A 14,911-nucleotide genomic window follows, 5' to 3' on the forward strand; every position below is an offset into this window, starting at 1 on the left:
TATGTTAACTTCCAATTTCAACTGTATATAATATTTTTTATTAAATATATTATTTCAGCTGGAAAGTTGAAAGCTTCCAAATAGAAAACACCATTCATGACGGTCATAAGTCTTTTCGGCATGAATAGCCATTATTGATCAATCTATATATTTGTTTTTTTGCATATTGATATTAAACGAAAATATGTTATTGTATTTGTTTGTAAGTGCCTATTTTTAAATAAACCCTGTTTGATTGATACTGTATGTATCAAGTCTTAATGATTTTGCCATTCTATTACATATGAGCTTTGTTATTATTTTGTTTTCACAATTTATTAAACTAATGGGTCCGTAATCAGCAGGGACTCTCCAGATTTACCTGGTTTTAATATAACTGAAAAAATAGTTTGACACATGGAACTGAAACTGAAATCTAATTACAATGTTGCAGAACGTTGAAGTAAACATTTTGTGAGAAATATTGTAAACTGTCATTCAAACGTTGAGTTTCCCTAAATGAAAATCGTTGACACAATGTTTTATCTATCTATCTATTCAACTTTTACACTACGGGTTCCAGAGCCTGCTGGTTCTCTGTTCTACCTGATAATGAATTTCACCCACCTGATGTACCAGGTCTAAATCAGTCCCTGATTAAAGTGGAACAATGAAAAAATGCAGTAGAACTAGATAAGAGGACCAGAGTTTAGTTTGAGGGTTCTATCATACAACCTAATACAATGTTGTAGAAAGTAATGAAAACTTTTTGTGCCAGCTGGGTCTTCAGCTGCTAGCTGCAAAGAGCAAACAGATAGCATTGTGTTTTACGCTCAAAGGGGTCCGTGCGGAAACAGACTTTTGAAACTTTTGGGTGAAAAATGGAGATGTGAAAAAATGTTTCAAAATAAATTAACAGCGTTAACTATGACAGCCCTAATTTTAACATGTATGTTCATCCTCCTTTCCAGGTGTGCATGGCTGTCTAAGTTCCAGGACAACAGCCAGTGGATCCAGATTGACCTGCAGGATGTGGGTGTGGTCTCAGGTATCCTGACCCAGGGTCGCTGTGATGCTGATGAGTGGCTGACTAAGTACAGTGTCCAGTACCGCACCGATCAGAACCTAAACTGGATCTACTACAAGGACCAGACTGGTAACAACAGGGTCAGTATACAGTAGGACCAGACTGGCAACAACAGGGTCAGTATAGAGTAGGACCAACAACAGGGTCAGTATACAGTAGGACCAACAACAGGGTCAGTATACACTAGGACCAGACTGGCAACAACAGGGTCAGTATAGAGTAGGACCAACAACAGGGCCAGTATACAGTAGGACCAACAACAGGGTCAGTATACAGTAGGACCACAACAGGGTCAGTATACAGTAGGACCAACAACAGGGTCAGTATGCAGTAGGACCAGCAACAGGGTCAGTATACAGTAGCACCAACAACAGGGTCAGTATAAATTAGGACCAACAACAGAGTCAGTATAAATTGGGACCAACAACTGGGTAGGTATACAGTAGGACCAACAACAGGGTCAGTATACAGTAGGACCAACAACAGGGTCAGTATGCAGTAGGACCAACAACAGGTTCAGTGTGCAGTAGGACCAACAACAGGGTCAGTGTGCAGTAGGACCAACAACAGGGTCAGTGTGCAGTAGGACCAACAACAGGGTCAGTATACACTAGGACCAGACTGGCAACAACAGGGTCAGTATAGAGTAGGACCAACAACAGGGCCAGCATACAGTAGGACCAACAACAGGGTCAGTATACAGTAGGACCACAACAGGGTCAGTATACAGTAGGACCAACAACAGGGTCAGTATGCAGTAGGACCAGCAACAGGGTCAGTATACAGTAGCACCAACAACAGGGTTAGTATAAATTAGGACCAACAACAGAGTCAGTATAAATTGGGACCAACAACAGGGTAGGTATACAGTAGGACCAACAACAGGGTCAGTATACAGTAGGACCAACAACAGGGTTCAGTGTGCAGTAGGACCAACAACAGGGTCAGTGTGCAGTAGGACCAACAACAGGGTCAGTGTGCAGTAGGACCAACAACAGGGTCAGTGTGCAGTAGGACCAACAACAGGGTCAGTGTGCAGTAGGACCAACAACAGGGTCAGTATACAGGCTGGGCATTCTGGATTATGCTACTAGTAATACTACTAAATCACAAGGAGACAATTGTCAGTTCCTCTTCGGCTCTGTGTTCTAAATGGCACTCTATTTCCTATCTAATGGAGTAGTTTTGACCAGAGCTCTATGGGCTCTGGAAAAGTGGTGCACTATATAGGGTGCCATTTGGGATTCAGGTCATCTCGCTTGTACATCCTTCTCTATAGTCTATAGGCTGTTAGTCAGCTGATTGGTTGATGTCAGATGGGCATGTTATCGACTGGCCAATGTCGTGTCTCTGTTCCCGCAGGTGTTCTATGGGAACTCGGACCGCTCGTCGTCCGTTCAGAACCTGCTGCGTCCTCCTATTGTGGCCCGCTATGTTAGGCTCCTCCCTCTGGGTTGGCACACCCGCATTGCCCTGCGCATGGAGCTGCTGATGTGCATGAGCAAGTGTACCTAAAACCTATGACCCTAATAACCATAACCCCTAACCTCTAACCCTGTCTATCCTACTTGGGCACTGATGTCAGTTCAACGTCTTGTTTTGATTTACATTTGGTTAAGTTGTCAACTAATGTAAATTCAACGTGAAATCAAGAAACAAATTCACCATGTCATGTGATTTAGGCTAAAAGTTGGGTGAAAATATGAGGAAATGCTCTCAAGTTGATTTGTTTTCCACATTTATTCAACGCTATCAAATTTAGTTTTTGTGTTGAAATGACATGAAAACCACATTGATGGACCAAGTTTTTGCCCAGTGAGGTCAGTGTCCACCTTACCCTTCCATCTTAACTCCCAGACGCTTGCCAAAGGGCAACATTATTTAAGCATTTCATTGTACACTTGGCTGTATGACGTCCATATGACAAACTAAACTTTGATTTGTCACTGGTCCGGTAACCCTGTCAAGACACAGTACCGAGCTAGTGGCAATAGAATTATGTCTTGATCTCTTTCCCTGTATGTCTTCTAGGGGCTGTGGCTGTCAGTGTGTTTTATTGGCAGAGACCATTGTGTGTTTACCTTTATAGTAAATATAGTAAATAATACAGTATTTAATTTGCATATACCCTGCCCATTCCCCTCCCCATATTCCAATTTGTGCCACCCACAAGTTGAAAACTTCATGCCAAGTACACTATATGACCAAAAGTATGTGGACACCTGCTCGTCGAACATCTCATTACTAAATCATGGGCATTAATATGGAGTTGGTCCCCCCTTTGCTGCTAAAACAGCCTCCACAATTCTGGGAAGGCTTTCCACGAGAACATAGCTGGAGAATTTACTTCCATTCAGCCACAAGAGCATTAGTGATGTTGGGCATTGATGTTGGGCCCAACACAAGTTGCATTCTTTCAGAGACAGAAAAAAATGTGTCTACTTGTATATTTAGCAATGAATCCGCAGATAGGAACATCGCTGAAAGACTCTATGGAACAAGGACAACCATACCTACACCCACAAAAATGTGAATTGCAATCAATATAACATAGAGCCATCGTGAAATGCCACTAAGCAGGACTTCATTTATTTTTAGATCTCGCCCCCATCAATACACCTGAAGCCGTCATAGGGTGTATCGTTCAGCGCGCGACGCCCTGCCCTGCTTTCCTCCTGGGCTATTATGTGTGAAACACATCTAACTGTCCTAGAAATGCCTCAGACATGATGAAACCAAACCCAGATTCCCCCAAGGTGAAATTCCCCTTTAACTATTAAGTTGTTAATAATCTTAGCTTTATCCTTTGAAAATAGACAAGTGGAAAAATTCTGGGGATGAGCATGTGTATCTTCAATATGTACACATTGTTCCGCATTAGTGCATTTAACTATATGTCGCAAGTAAAAGCCTTTGGTGGCGAGTCAGTACAATACAAGGTTAAACCCCCCCTCAGACTCAGGAAGGTTAAAACCACCCTCAGACTCAGGAAGGTTAAAACCCCCCTCAGACTCAGGAAGGTTAAACCCCCCTCAGACTCAGGAAGGTTAAAACCCCCCTCAGACTCAGGAAGGTTAAAACCACCCTCAGACTCAGGAAGGTTAAAACCACCCTCAGACTCAGGAAGGTTAAAACCACCCTCAGACTCAGGAAGGTTAAAACCCCCCTCAGACTCAGGAAGGTTAAAACCACCCTCAGACTCAGGAAGGTTAAAACCCCCTCAGACTCAGGAAGGTTAAAACCCCCTCAGACTCAGGAAGGTTAAACCCCCTCAGACTCAGGAAGGTTAAAACCACCCTCAGACTCAGGAAGGTTAAAACCACCCTCAGACTCAGGAAGGTTAAAACCCCCTCAGACTCAGGAAGGTTAAAACCCCCTCAGACTCAGGAAGGTTAAACCCCCTCAGACTCAGGAAGGTTAAAACCACCCTCAGACTCAGGAAGGTTAAAACCACCCTCAGACTCAGGAAGGTTAAAACCACCCCCAGACTCAGGAAGGTTAAAACCACCCTCAGACTCAGGAAGGTTAAAACCACCCTCAGACTCAGGAAGGTTAAAACCACCCTCAGACTCAGGAAGGTTAAAACCCCCTCAGACTCAGGAAGGTTAAAACCACCCTCAGACTCAGGAAGGTTAAAACCACCCTCAGACTCAGGAAGGTTAAAACCACCCTCAGACTCAGGAAGGTTAAAACCCCCTCAGACTCAGGAAGGTTAAAACCACCCCCAGACTCAGGAAGGTTAAACCCACCCTCAGACTCAGGAAGGTTAAAACCACCCCCAGACTCAGGAAGGTTAAAACCCCCCTCAGACTCAGGAAGGTTAAAACCACCCTCAGACTTGAAGATGTAAAACTTTCCTTTTATTTGCCCATTTAACATCTATGCCATTCTGAAGAGGTTTATTCTGCCTGTGAGATTTATAGGAAGATTGTTTCCATTTAATTAGATCTGCTTTCATATTGTTGAGTAATGGAATAATGTTAACTTTATATATTTGTTGTCACTTGTTAAGCATCCCAAGTATTTCATATTTTTTTGTGGTCCACATAAAGGATTGCTGTAGATCGTGAGTTATTATTTTTCTTATTACCATATTTTTTTCCCACGATAATTATATCCTGAGATTTTTGAACATTCTGAGTTTTCGATATTGGTCAGCCATATCAGGAGGTAATTAGCTAATGAGTTTAGTTTATATTCATGTTCACCAATACTGATACCTGTTACATTTGGGTTCTGTATAATTCTTTCTGCAAGCGTTTCAACTGCTATTGCAAACAGGAGGTTGGAGAGGGGGCATTCCTGTCTTGTGCCCCCTTTTTAATGCAGTTTGATCAGATAATGTATTATTTTTGTATGTTTTAGCTTTAGGACATTTATATAATATTTCATATTAAATTAATTATTTCAGCTGGATGTGGCTGAAATAGCTGAATCCACCAATTTGAGGGGGTGTCCTCATACTTTGTATATATAGTGTATATACCATATATTGTGTACCAGGTTATAAAATAGAGCAGAAGCTCTGAACTAGCCGGTCAGACCCGAGTCCTACCTACCTACCTACAGGTTATGGAAATGTGCTCTTTTACTATTTCTCCAATTGGTTTCCTGAAGGCGATATCCTCCACTTCTATGTCAAAGATAATAAAACTATAATAAAACACTATAATAAATACTACAGTAATGTTCTCCAAAACACTACAGTAAATACTACAGTATACTACAGTCCGCAAAACACTACATTAATTACTATAGTCTATACGACAGTTTATTTTACTACAAAATGTATACTATTACTGTAAATAATAGTAACTAATAATAGTAAAAGTAAATACTGTAATAATAGTAAATACTGTAAATACTACTACTATACTACAGCACATACATACGTATACTAAACACTACATTGAATACTACAATATTTATACCATAGTATACTATAGTATTTTTTTCATGTGAGTGAGAACAAGGAGCTGTAAACATGATCATTGGGGCCGGTTTACTGGACACAGATTAAGCCTGGTCCTGATTCTCCATTGAGCATGCTTTTTAGTCCAGGACGAGGCGTAATCTGTGTCCGGGGAACTAGCCCCTAATGATCTAAAGCCCAGAGTCAGATGAGATGTGGACATGTTGTTGAATGTCCTGTAAACTAAAGTACTGTACTGTCTGTGTCTATCTGTTTGAATGTGACTTTTATTGTGATGTGTAACAGTAAGGTATAGTGTTGCTGTATTTCAGTGGTGTCTCCAATGTCCTGTTCTGTTGAATCACATTAGATTGTATATTCAGGGTTAGGTTTAGGGCCAATACACCCCTCAATAAAGTGACAGCATTGAAAGCAAAGGCAACTAGTTGTATACATTATTTCAGATGGTACTCAGATACTGTATCCTTACTGACATACAGTACATTTGAAAAGTATTCAGACCCATTTACTTTTTGCACATTTTGTTACGTTACAGCCTTATACTAAAATATATATACAGTGCCTTGCAAAAGTATTCGCCCCCCTTGAACTTTGCGACCTTTTGCCACATTTCAGGCTTCAAACATAAAGATATAAAACTGTTATTTTTTTGTGAAGAATCAACAACAAGTGGGACACAATCATGAAGTGGAACGACATTCATTGGATATTTCAAACTTTTTTAACAAATCAAAAACTGAAAAATTGGGCGTGCAAAATTATTCAGCCCCCTTAAGTTAATACTTTGTAGCGCCACCTTTTGCTGCGATTACAGCTGTAAGTCGCTTGGGGTATGTCTCTATCAGTTTTGCACATCGAGAGACTGAATTTTTTTCCCATTCCTCCTTGCAAAACAGCTCGAGCTGAGTGAGGTAGAATGGAGAGCATTTGTGAACAGCAGTTTTCAGTTCTTTCCACAGATTCTCGATTGGATTCAGGTCTGGACTTTGACTTGGCCATTCTAACACCTGGATATGTTTATTTTTGAACCATTCCATTGTAGATTTTGCTTTATGTTTTGGATCATTGTCTTGTTGGAAGACAAATCTCCGTCCCAGTCTCAGGTCTTTTGCAGACTCCATCAGGTTTTCTTCCAGAATGGTCCTGTATTTGGCTCCATCCATCTTCCCATCAATTTTAACCATCTTCCCTGTCCCTGCTGAAGAAAATCAGGCCCAAACCATGATGCTGCCACCACCATGTTTGACAGTGGGTATGGTGTGTTCGGGGTGATGAGCTGTGTTGCTTTTACGCCAAACATAACGTTTTGCATTGTTGCCAAAAAGTTCAATTTTGGTTTCATCTGACCAGAGCACCTTCTTCCACATGTTTGGTGTGTCTCTCAGGTATCTTTAAGAAATGGCTTTCTTCTTGCCACTCTTCCATAATGGCCAGATTTGTGCAATATACGACTGATTGTTGTCCTATGGACAGAGTCTCCCACCTCAGCTGTAGATCTCTGCAGTTCATCCAGAGTGATTATGGGCCTCTTGGCTGCATCTCTGATCAGTCTTCTCCTTGTATGAGCTGAAAGTTTAGAGGGACGGCCAGGTCTTGGTAGATTTGCAGTGGTCTGATACTCCTTCCATTTCAATATTATCGCTTGCACAGTGCTCCTTGGGATGTTTAAAGCTTGGGAAATCTTTTTGTATCCAAATCCGGCTTTAAACTTCTTCACAACAGTATCTCGGACCTGCCTGATGTGTTCCTTGTTCTTCATGATGCTCTCTGCGCTTTTAACGGACCTCTGAGACTATCACAGAGCAGGTGCATTTATACGGAGACTTGATTACACACAGGTGGATTGTATTTATCATCATTTGTCATTTAGGTCAACATTGGATCATTCAGAGATCCTCACTGAACTTCTGGAGAGAGTTTGCTGCACTGAAAGTAAAGGGGCTGAATAATTTTGCACGCCCAATTTTTCAGTTTTTGATTTGTTAAAAAAGTTTGAAATATCCAATAAATGTCGTTCCACTTCATGATTGTGTCCCACTTGTTGTTGATTCTTATAACGGCTTTCTTCTACCTCCTTCTCTGATGAAGAGGTGGAATAAGGATCGGACCAAAATGCAACGGGGTTTGTTCGATACATCTTTAATGAAGAAGAACACAAACAATACAAAACAACAAACGTCGAAAACCGAAAGAGCCCTGACTGGTGCAACAAACACAGAGACAGGAACAATTACCCACAAACACACAGTGAAACCCAGGCTACCTAAATATGGTTCCCAATCAGAGACAACGATAATCACCTGACTCTGATTGAGAACCGCCTCAGGCAGCCACAGACCTATACACCCCACACAATCTATACACCCCACACAATCCCAAGACGAAACACACTACAAATAAACCCAAGTCACACCCTGGCCTGACCAAATAAATGAAAATAACATAATAAATACAGACCAGGGTGTGACAGAACCCCCCCCTAAGGTGCGGACTCCCGGACCCACAACAAAAACAATAGGGAGGGTCCGGGTGGGCGTCTGTCCATGGTGGCGGCTCCGGCTCGGGACGTGGAACCCACTCTATGAATGTCTTAGTCCCCCCTCCTCGCGTCCTAGGATTGTCCACCCTCGCCGCCGACATTGGCCTAGTAGTCCTCACCCAGAACTCTACTGGACTGAGAGACAGCTCGGGACAGAGGGGCAGCTCGGGACAGAGGGGCAGCTCAGGACAGAGGGGCAGCTCGGGACAGAGGAAGCAAAGCACTGAGAGGAAGCCCAGCCAGGGAGTTGAATCCGGCAGATCCTGGCTGGCTGGCGGTTCTGGCAGATCCTGGCTGAATGGCGGTTCTGGCAGATCCTGGCTGACCGGCGGATCTGGAAGAGTCTGGTTGACCGGCAGATCTGGAAGAGTCTGGTTGACCGGCAGATCTGGAAGAGTCCGGCTGACCGGCAGATCTGGAAGAGTCCGGCTGACTGGCAGATCTGGCAGAGTCTGGCTGACTGGTAGATCTGGAAGAGTCTGGCTGACTGGCAGATCTGGAAGAGTCTGGCTGACTGGCAGATCTGGAAGAGTCTGGCTGACTGGCAGATCTGGAAGAATCTGGCTGACTGGTAGATCTGGAAGAGTCTGGCTGACTGGCAGATCTGGAAGAGTCTGGCTGACTGGCAGATCTGGAAGAGTCTGGCTGACTGGCGGATCCTGGCAGACTGACGGCTCTGGCTGCTTCATGCTGACTGACGGCTCTGGCTGCTCCATGCTGACTGGCGGCTCTGGCTGCTCCATGCAGACTAACAGCTCTGGCAGCTCCTTGCAGACTGGCAGCTCCTTTCAGACTGGCAGCTCCTTGCAGACTGGCAGCTCCTTGCAGCTCTGGCTGCTCCATGCAGACTGGCAGCTCTGGTTGCTCCATGCAGACTGGCAGCTCTGGCTGCTCCATGCAGACTGGCAGCTCTGGCTGCTCCATGCAGACTGGCAGCTCTGGCTGCTCCATGCAAACTGGCAGCTCTGGCTGCTCCATGCAGACTGGCAGCTCTGGCTGCTCCATGCAGACTGGCAGCTCTGGCTGCGCTAAACGGGCAGGAGACTCCGGCAATGCTGTAGAGGCGGAAGGCTCTGGCAGCGCTAAACAGGCGGGAGGCTCCGGCAGCGCAGGAGAGGCGAGGCGCACTGTAGGCCTGATGCGTGGTGCTGGCACTGATGGTACTGGGCCGAGGACACGCACAGGAAGCCTGGTGCGGGGAGCTGCCACCGGAGGGCTGGTGTGTGGAGGTGGCACAGGATGGGCTAGACCGTGAAGGCGTACTGGAGATCTTGAGAGCAGTGTTGGCACAGGACGTGCAAGGCTAGGGATGTGCACAGGAGGCCTGGTGCGTGAGGCTGGCACCAACTTCACCAGCCGACTAACACGCACCTCAGGACGAGTATGGAGCGCTGACCCAGGTGCCATCAAATCCCTGACACGTTCCGTTGGGCGAATTCCATGCAAAAAGCACCAACACAGCAACTCCCTCATTTCTCTCTCCTCCAATTTCCCCATTAACTCCTTCACAGTCTCTGCTTCGCTTACCTCCAACACCGGTTCTGGTCTCCTCCTTGGCTCCTCACGATAAACAGGGAGAGTGGGCTCAGGTCTGACTCCTGACTCTGCCACACTCTCCTGAGCCCCCAAGAAATTTTGGGGCTGACTCTCGGGCTTCCATCCGCGTCGCCGCGCTGCCTCCTCATACCAGCGCCTCTCAGCTCTCTCCGCCTCCAGTTCTTCTTTGGGGCGGCGATATTCTCCAGGCTGATCCCAGGGTCCTTCTCTGAACAATTTCTCCTCCCAAGTCCAGAAGTCCTGTGATCGCTGTTGCTGCCTTTGTTGCTTCTCCTGTGGCTCCTGCCCGTTGACACGTTGCTTGGTCCGTTTGTGGTGGGTGATTCTGTAACGGCTTTCTTCTACCTCCTTCTCTGACGAAGAGGTGGAATAAGGATCGGACCAAAATGCAACGTGGTTCGTTCGATACATCTTTAATGAAGAAGAACACGAACAATACAAAACAACAAACGTCGAAAACCGAAACAGCCCTGACTGGTGCAACAAACACAGAGACAGGAACAATCACCCACAAACACACAGTGAAACCCAGGCTACCTAAATATGGTTCCCAATCAGAGACAACGATCACCTGACTCTGATTGAGAACCGCCTCAGGCAGCCACAGACCAATCTATACACCCCACACAATCCCAAGACGAAACACACTACAAATAAACCCATGTCACGCCCTGGCCTGACCCAATAAATGAAAATAACATACTAAATACAGACCAGGGCGTGACAATTCTTCACAAAAAAATACAGTTTTATATCTTTATGTTTGAAGCCTGAAATGTGGCAAAAGGTCGTAAAGTTCAAGGGGGCCGAATACTTTCGCAAGGCACTGTATATATTTTTTAACTCAATCTACACGCAATACCCGATAATTATAAAGTAAATCAGTTTTACAGAAATTTTTCCAAATGTATTAAAAATGTCAAAAACTATCACATTTGTATAAGTATTCAGACCCTTAACTTCTTATGGCAGCAGGGGCAGTATTGAGTAGAGAAACTGGAGCTCTGTCAGAGTGACCATCAGGTTCTTCGTCACCTCCCTGACCAAGGCCCTTCTCCCCAGACTGCTCAGTTTGGACGGGCGGCCAGCTCTAGGAAGAGTCTTGGTGGTTCCAAACTTCTTCAATTTAAGAATGATGGTGGCCAATGTGTTCTTGGCGATCTTCAATGCTGCAGAAATATTTTGGTACCCTTCCCCAGATCTGTACCCTGGACACAATCCTGTCTCGGAGCACTACGGACAATTCATTCAACCTCATGGCTTGGTTTTTGCTATGCCATGCATTGTCAACTGTGGAACCTTATATAGACAGGTGTGTGCCTTTCCTAATATTGTCCAATTAATTTAATTTACCACAGATGGACTCCAATCAAGTTGTAGAAATACCTCAAAGTTTATCCATGGAAACAGGATGCACCTGAGCTAAATTTCGAGTCTGATAGCAAAGGGTCTGAATACTTATGTAAATAAAGGTATTTCTGTTGTAATACATTTGCCAAAATGTCTAAAACCCTTTTTGTCCTTTGTCATTATGGGGTATTTTGTGTATTTTTATTTAATACATTTTAGAATAAGGCTGTAACGTAACAAAATGTGGAAAAAGTCAAGGGGTCTGAATGCTGGAAACATATTAGGAAACATTCTCCAGACAGGAAGTTGCTTGTTTACAAGCAGAGAACAATAGAAGTGATGGTGTTCTTTGTGTTTAATAAACCCTGCATTAAGGTTAACCCTAGATAGCTGTGTCCTATAAGGTTAATAATAGCAGTGTTTTTAGGGTTAATGAACTCTGTATTATACAGTCATTAACCTTATTACTGCAGTGGGCTAACAGAGTGTTTCTTGGTAGTCTTAAACAAAACTACTTTGAAACGAAAGTATCCACCTCACACACATGATTATGGGCTTAGAAAAGAAGAAGACGCCTGTACCATGTCAGATATAGAATTGAAGTGTGTTCAATTGAGTTTGCATCCCAATATTACACTTTATATACATCACAGAAGACTGAAAAATAAACTGTTTACATAGAAAAAAACTTTTCTTCATTTGAAATTAGAAAAAATATGAATAACATTCCACCCATGAGGCCACTAGGTAATTTCACTGCAGGAAAGGGATTTATTGACCACCATGAACACAAAGAGAAGAGGACTGTCGATTTGGTATCTGACCATGTCTGCTGAAGTGCACTGTTCAAAAAATAAAATTTGAGATCACTTGAGCCAGCATTGTAGCATAGTAAATCTGTTTGTATAAACAGCTATTCAACAGAATTGTAGCATAGTAAATCTGTTTGTATAAACAGCTATTCAACAGAATTGTAGCATAGTAAATCTGTTTGTATAAACTAGAGGTCAACCGATGAATCGGAATTAGGGCCGATTTCAAGTTTTCATAACAATCGGAAATCGGTATGTTTGGACACTGATTTGGACAATTTTTAAATTTATTTTACATCTTTATTTAACTAGGCAAGTCAGTTAAGAACACATTCTTATTTTCAATGACGGCCTAGGAACGGTGGGTTAACTGCCTTGTTCAGGGGCAGAACAACAGATTACCTTGTGTACCAAAGTGTACCTAACCATAAACAGCAATGCCTTTCTTAAAATCAATACACAGAAGTATATATTTTTAAACCTGCATATTTAGCTAAAAGAAATCCAGGTTAGCAGGCAATATTAACCAGGTGAAATTGTGTCACTTCTCTTGCGTTCATTGCACGCAGAGTCAGGGTATATGCAACAGTTTGGGCCGCCTTGCTCAATGCGAACTGATTTGCCAGAATTGTACATAATTATGACATAACATTGAAGGTTGTGCAATGTAACAGGAATATTTAGACTGATGGATGCCACCCGTTAGATAAAATACGTAACGGTTCCGTATTTCACTGAAAGAATAAACGTCTTGTTTTCAAGATGATAGTTTCTGGATTTGACCATATTAATGACCTAAGGCTCGTATTTCTGTGTGTTATTATATTATAATTAAGTCTATGATTTGATAGAGCAGTCTGACTGAGCGATGGTAGGCACCAGCAGGCTCATAAGCATTCATTCAAACCACACTTTTGTGCATTTTGCCAGCAGCTCTGCTGTTTATGACTTTGAGCCTATCAACTCCCGAGATTAGGCTGGTGTAACGATGTGATGTGAAATTGGCTAGCTAGTTAGCGGGGTGCGCGCTAATAGCGTTTCAAACGTCACTCGCTCTGAGACTTGGAGTAGTTGTTTCCCTTGCTCTGCATGGGTACCGCTGCTTCGAGGGTGGCTGTTGTTGTTGTGTTCCTGGTTCGAGCCCAGGGAGGAGTGAAGAGGTGGACGGAAGCTATACTGTTACACTGGCAATACTGAAGTGCCTATAAGAACATCCAATAGTCAAAGGTATATGAAATACAAATGGTATAGAGAGAAATAGTACTATAATTCCTATAATAACTACAACCTAAAATTTCTTACCTGGGAAAATTGAAAACTCATGTTAAAAGGAACCACCAGCTTTCATATGTTCTCATGTTCTGAGCAAGGAACTTAAACGTTAGCTTTCTTACATGGCACATATTGCACTTTTACTATCTTCTCATTCAGTATTGTTGTAATTGTCATTATTTCAAATACATTTTTAAAATCGGCCGATTAATCGGTATCAGCTTTTTTTTTGTCCTCCAATAATCGGTATCGGTATTGGCGTTGAAAAATCATAATCGGTCGACCTCTAGTATAAACAGCTATTCACCAGAATTGTAGCATAGTACATTTGTTTGTATAAACAGCTATTCAGCAGCATTGTAGCATTGTAAATCTACTTGTATAAATAGCAGCATCAGTTGTAAGCGTTTGGCCAAACAACATTATGTGATTTTAAATTCTCCTCCTAGTATCATATAATATACAGACATGCTCAAATGTGTTGGTACCCTTACATCTCATTGAAATAATGCTTCGTTCCTCCTGAAAAGTGATGAAAACTATTTTATAATGTATGCCTTTGGTATGTCATAGAATAAAGCAAAGAAGCTGTAAAAAGAGATTAATTATTGCTTAAAGAGATTCTAAAATGGCCTGTACACAATTGTTGGTATCCCTTAGAAAATATAATAAATAATTGGATTAGTGATATTTCAAACTAATTTGTTTATTTAATTAGTATCACACATCTCCAATCTTGTAATCAGTCATTCAGCCTATTTAAATGGGGGGAAAGTAGTCACTGTGCTGTTTGGTATCATTGTATACACCACACTGAACATGGACCAGAGAAAGCTGAGGAGAGATTTGTCTGAGGAGATCAGAAAGACAATAATAGACAAGTATGGTAAAGGCTACAAGACCACCTCCAAGCAGCTTTATGTTCCTGTGACAACAGTTGCAAATATTAAGAAGTTTAAGTTCCATGGAACTGTAGCCAACCTTCCTTGACGCGGCCGCAAGAGGAACATCGACCCCAGATTGAATAGAAGGATAGTGCGAAAGGTAGAAAAATAACAATGGATAACTGCCAAAGAGATACAAGCTGAACTCCAAGGTGAAGGGACGTCAGTTTCTGATGGCACCATCTGTCGCTGTTTGAGCTAAAATGGGCTCCATGGAAGAAGACACATCAGAACTCCACTTTTGAAAGAAAAACATAAAAAAGACAGACTACATATTGACAAGCCACAATCATTCTGGGAGAATGTCCTGTGGACAGATGAGCCAAAACTGGAGCTTTTTGGCAATTCACATCAGCTCTATGTTCACAGAGGAAAAAATGATGCTTTCAAAGGAAAGAACACCACACCTGCAGTGAAATATGGAGGGGGCTGGGTTAT

The 14,911-nt window shown here is 42.8% G+C and overlaps 1 protein-coding gene across 1 annotated transcript in view; it reads left to right on the plus strand.

The window, feature by feature from the left end:
• The window catches only part of LOC135511529 (retinoschisin-like), a 91,792-nt gene extending 89,211 nt beyond the window's left edge, over positions 1-2,581 (plus strand). Inside the window, exons 5-6 of the mRNA XM_064933020.1 lie at positions 951-1,146; positions 2,429-2,581. Of these exons, the coding sequence (XP_064789092.1) occupies positions 951-1,146; positions 2,429-2,581 (349 nt within the window). The remainder of the gene's footprint in view (positions 1-950; positions 1,147-2,428) is intronic.
• The last annotated feature ends 12,330 nt before the right edge of the window (positions 2,582-14,911 follow it).

Source organism: Oncorhynchus masou, chromosome 24 (assembly GCF_036934945.1).
Source record: "Oncorhynchus masou masou isolate Uvic2021 chromosome 24, UVic_Omas_1.1, whole genome shotgun sequence".
NCBI classification, from domain to species: Eukaryota; Metazoa; Chordata; class Actinopteri; order Salmoniformes; family Salmonidae; genus Oncorhynchus; species Oncorhynchus masou.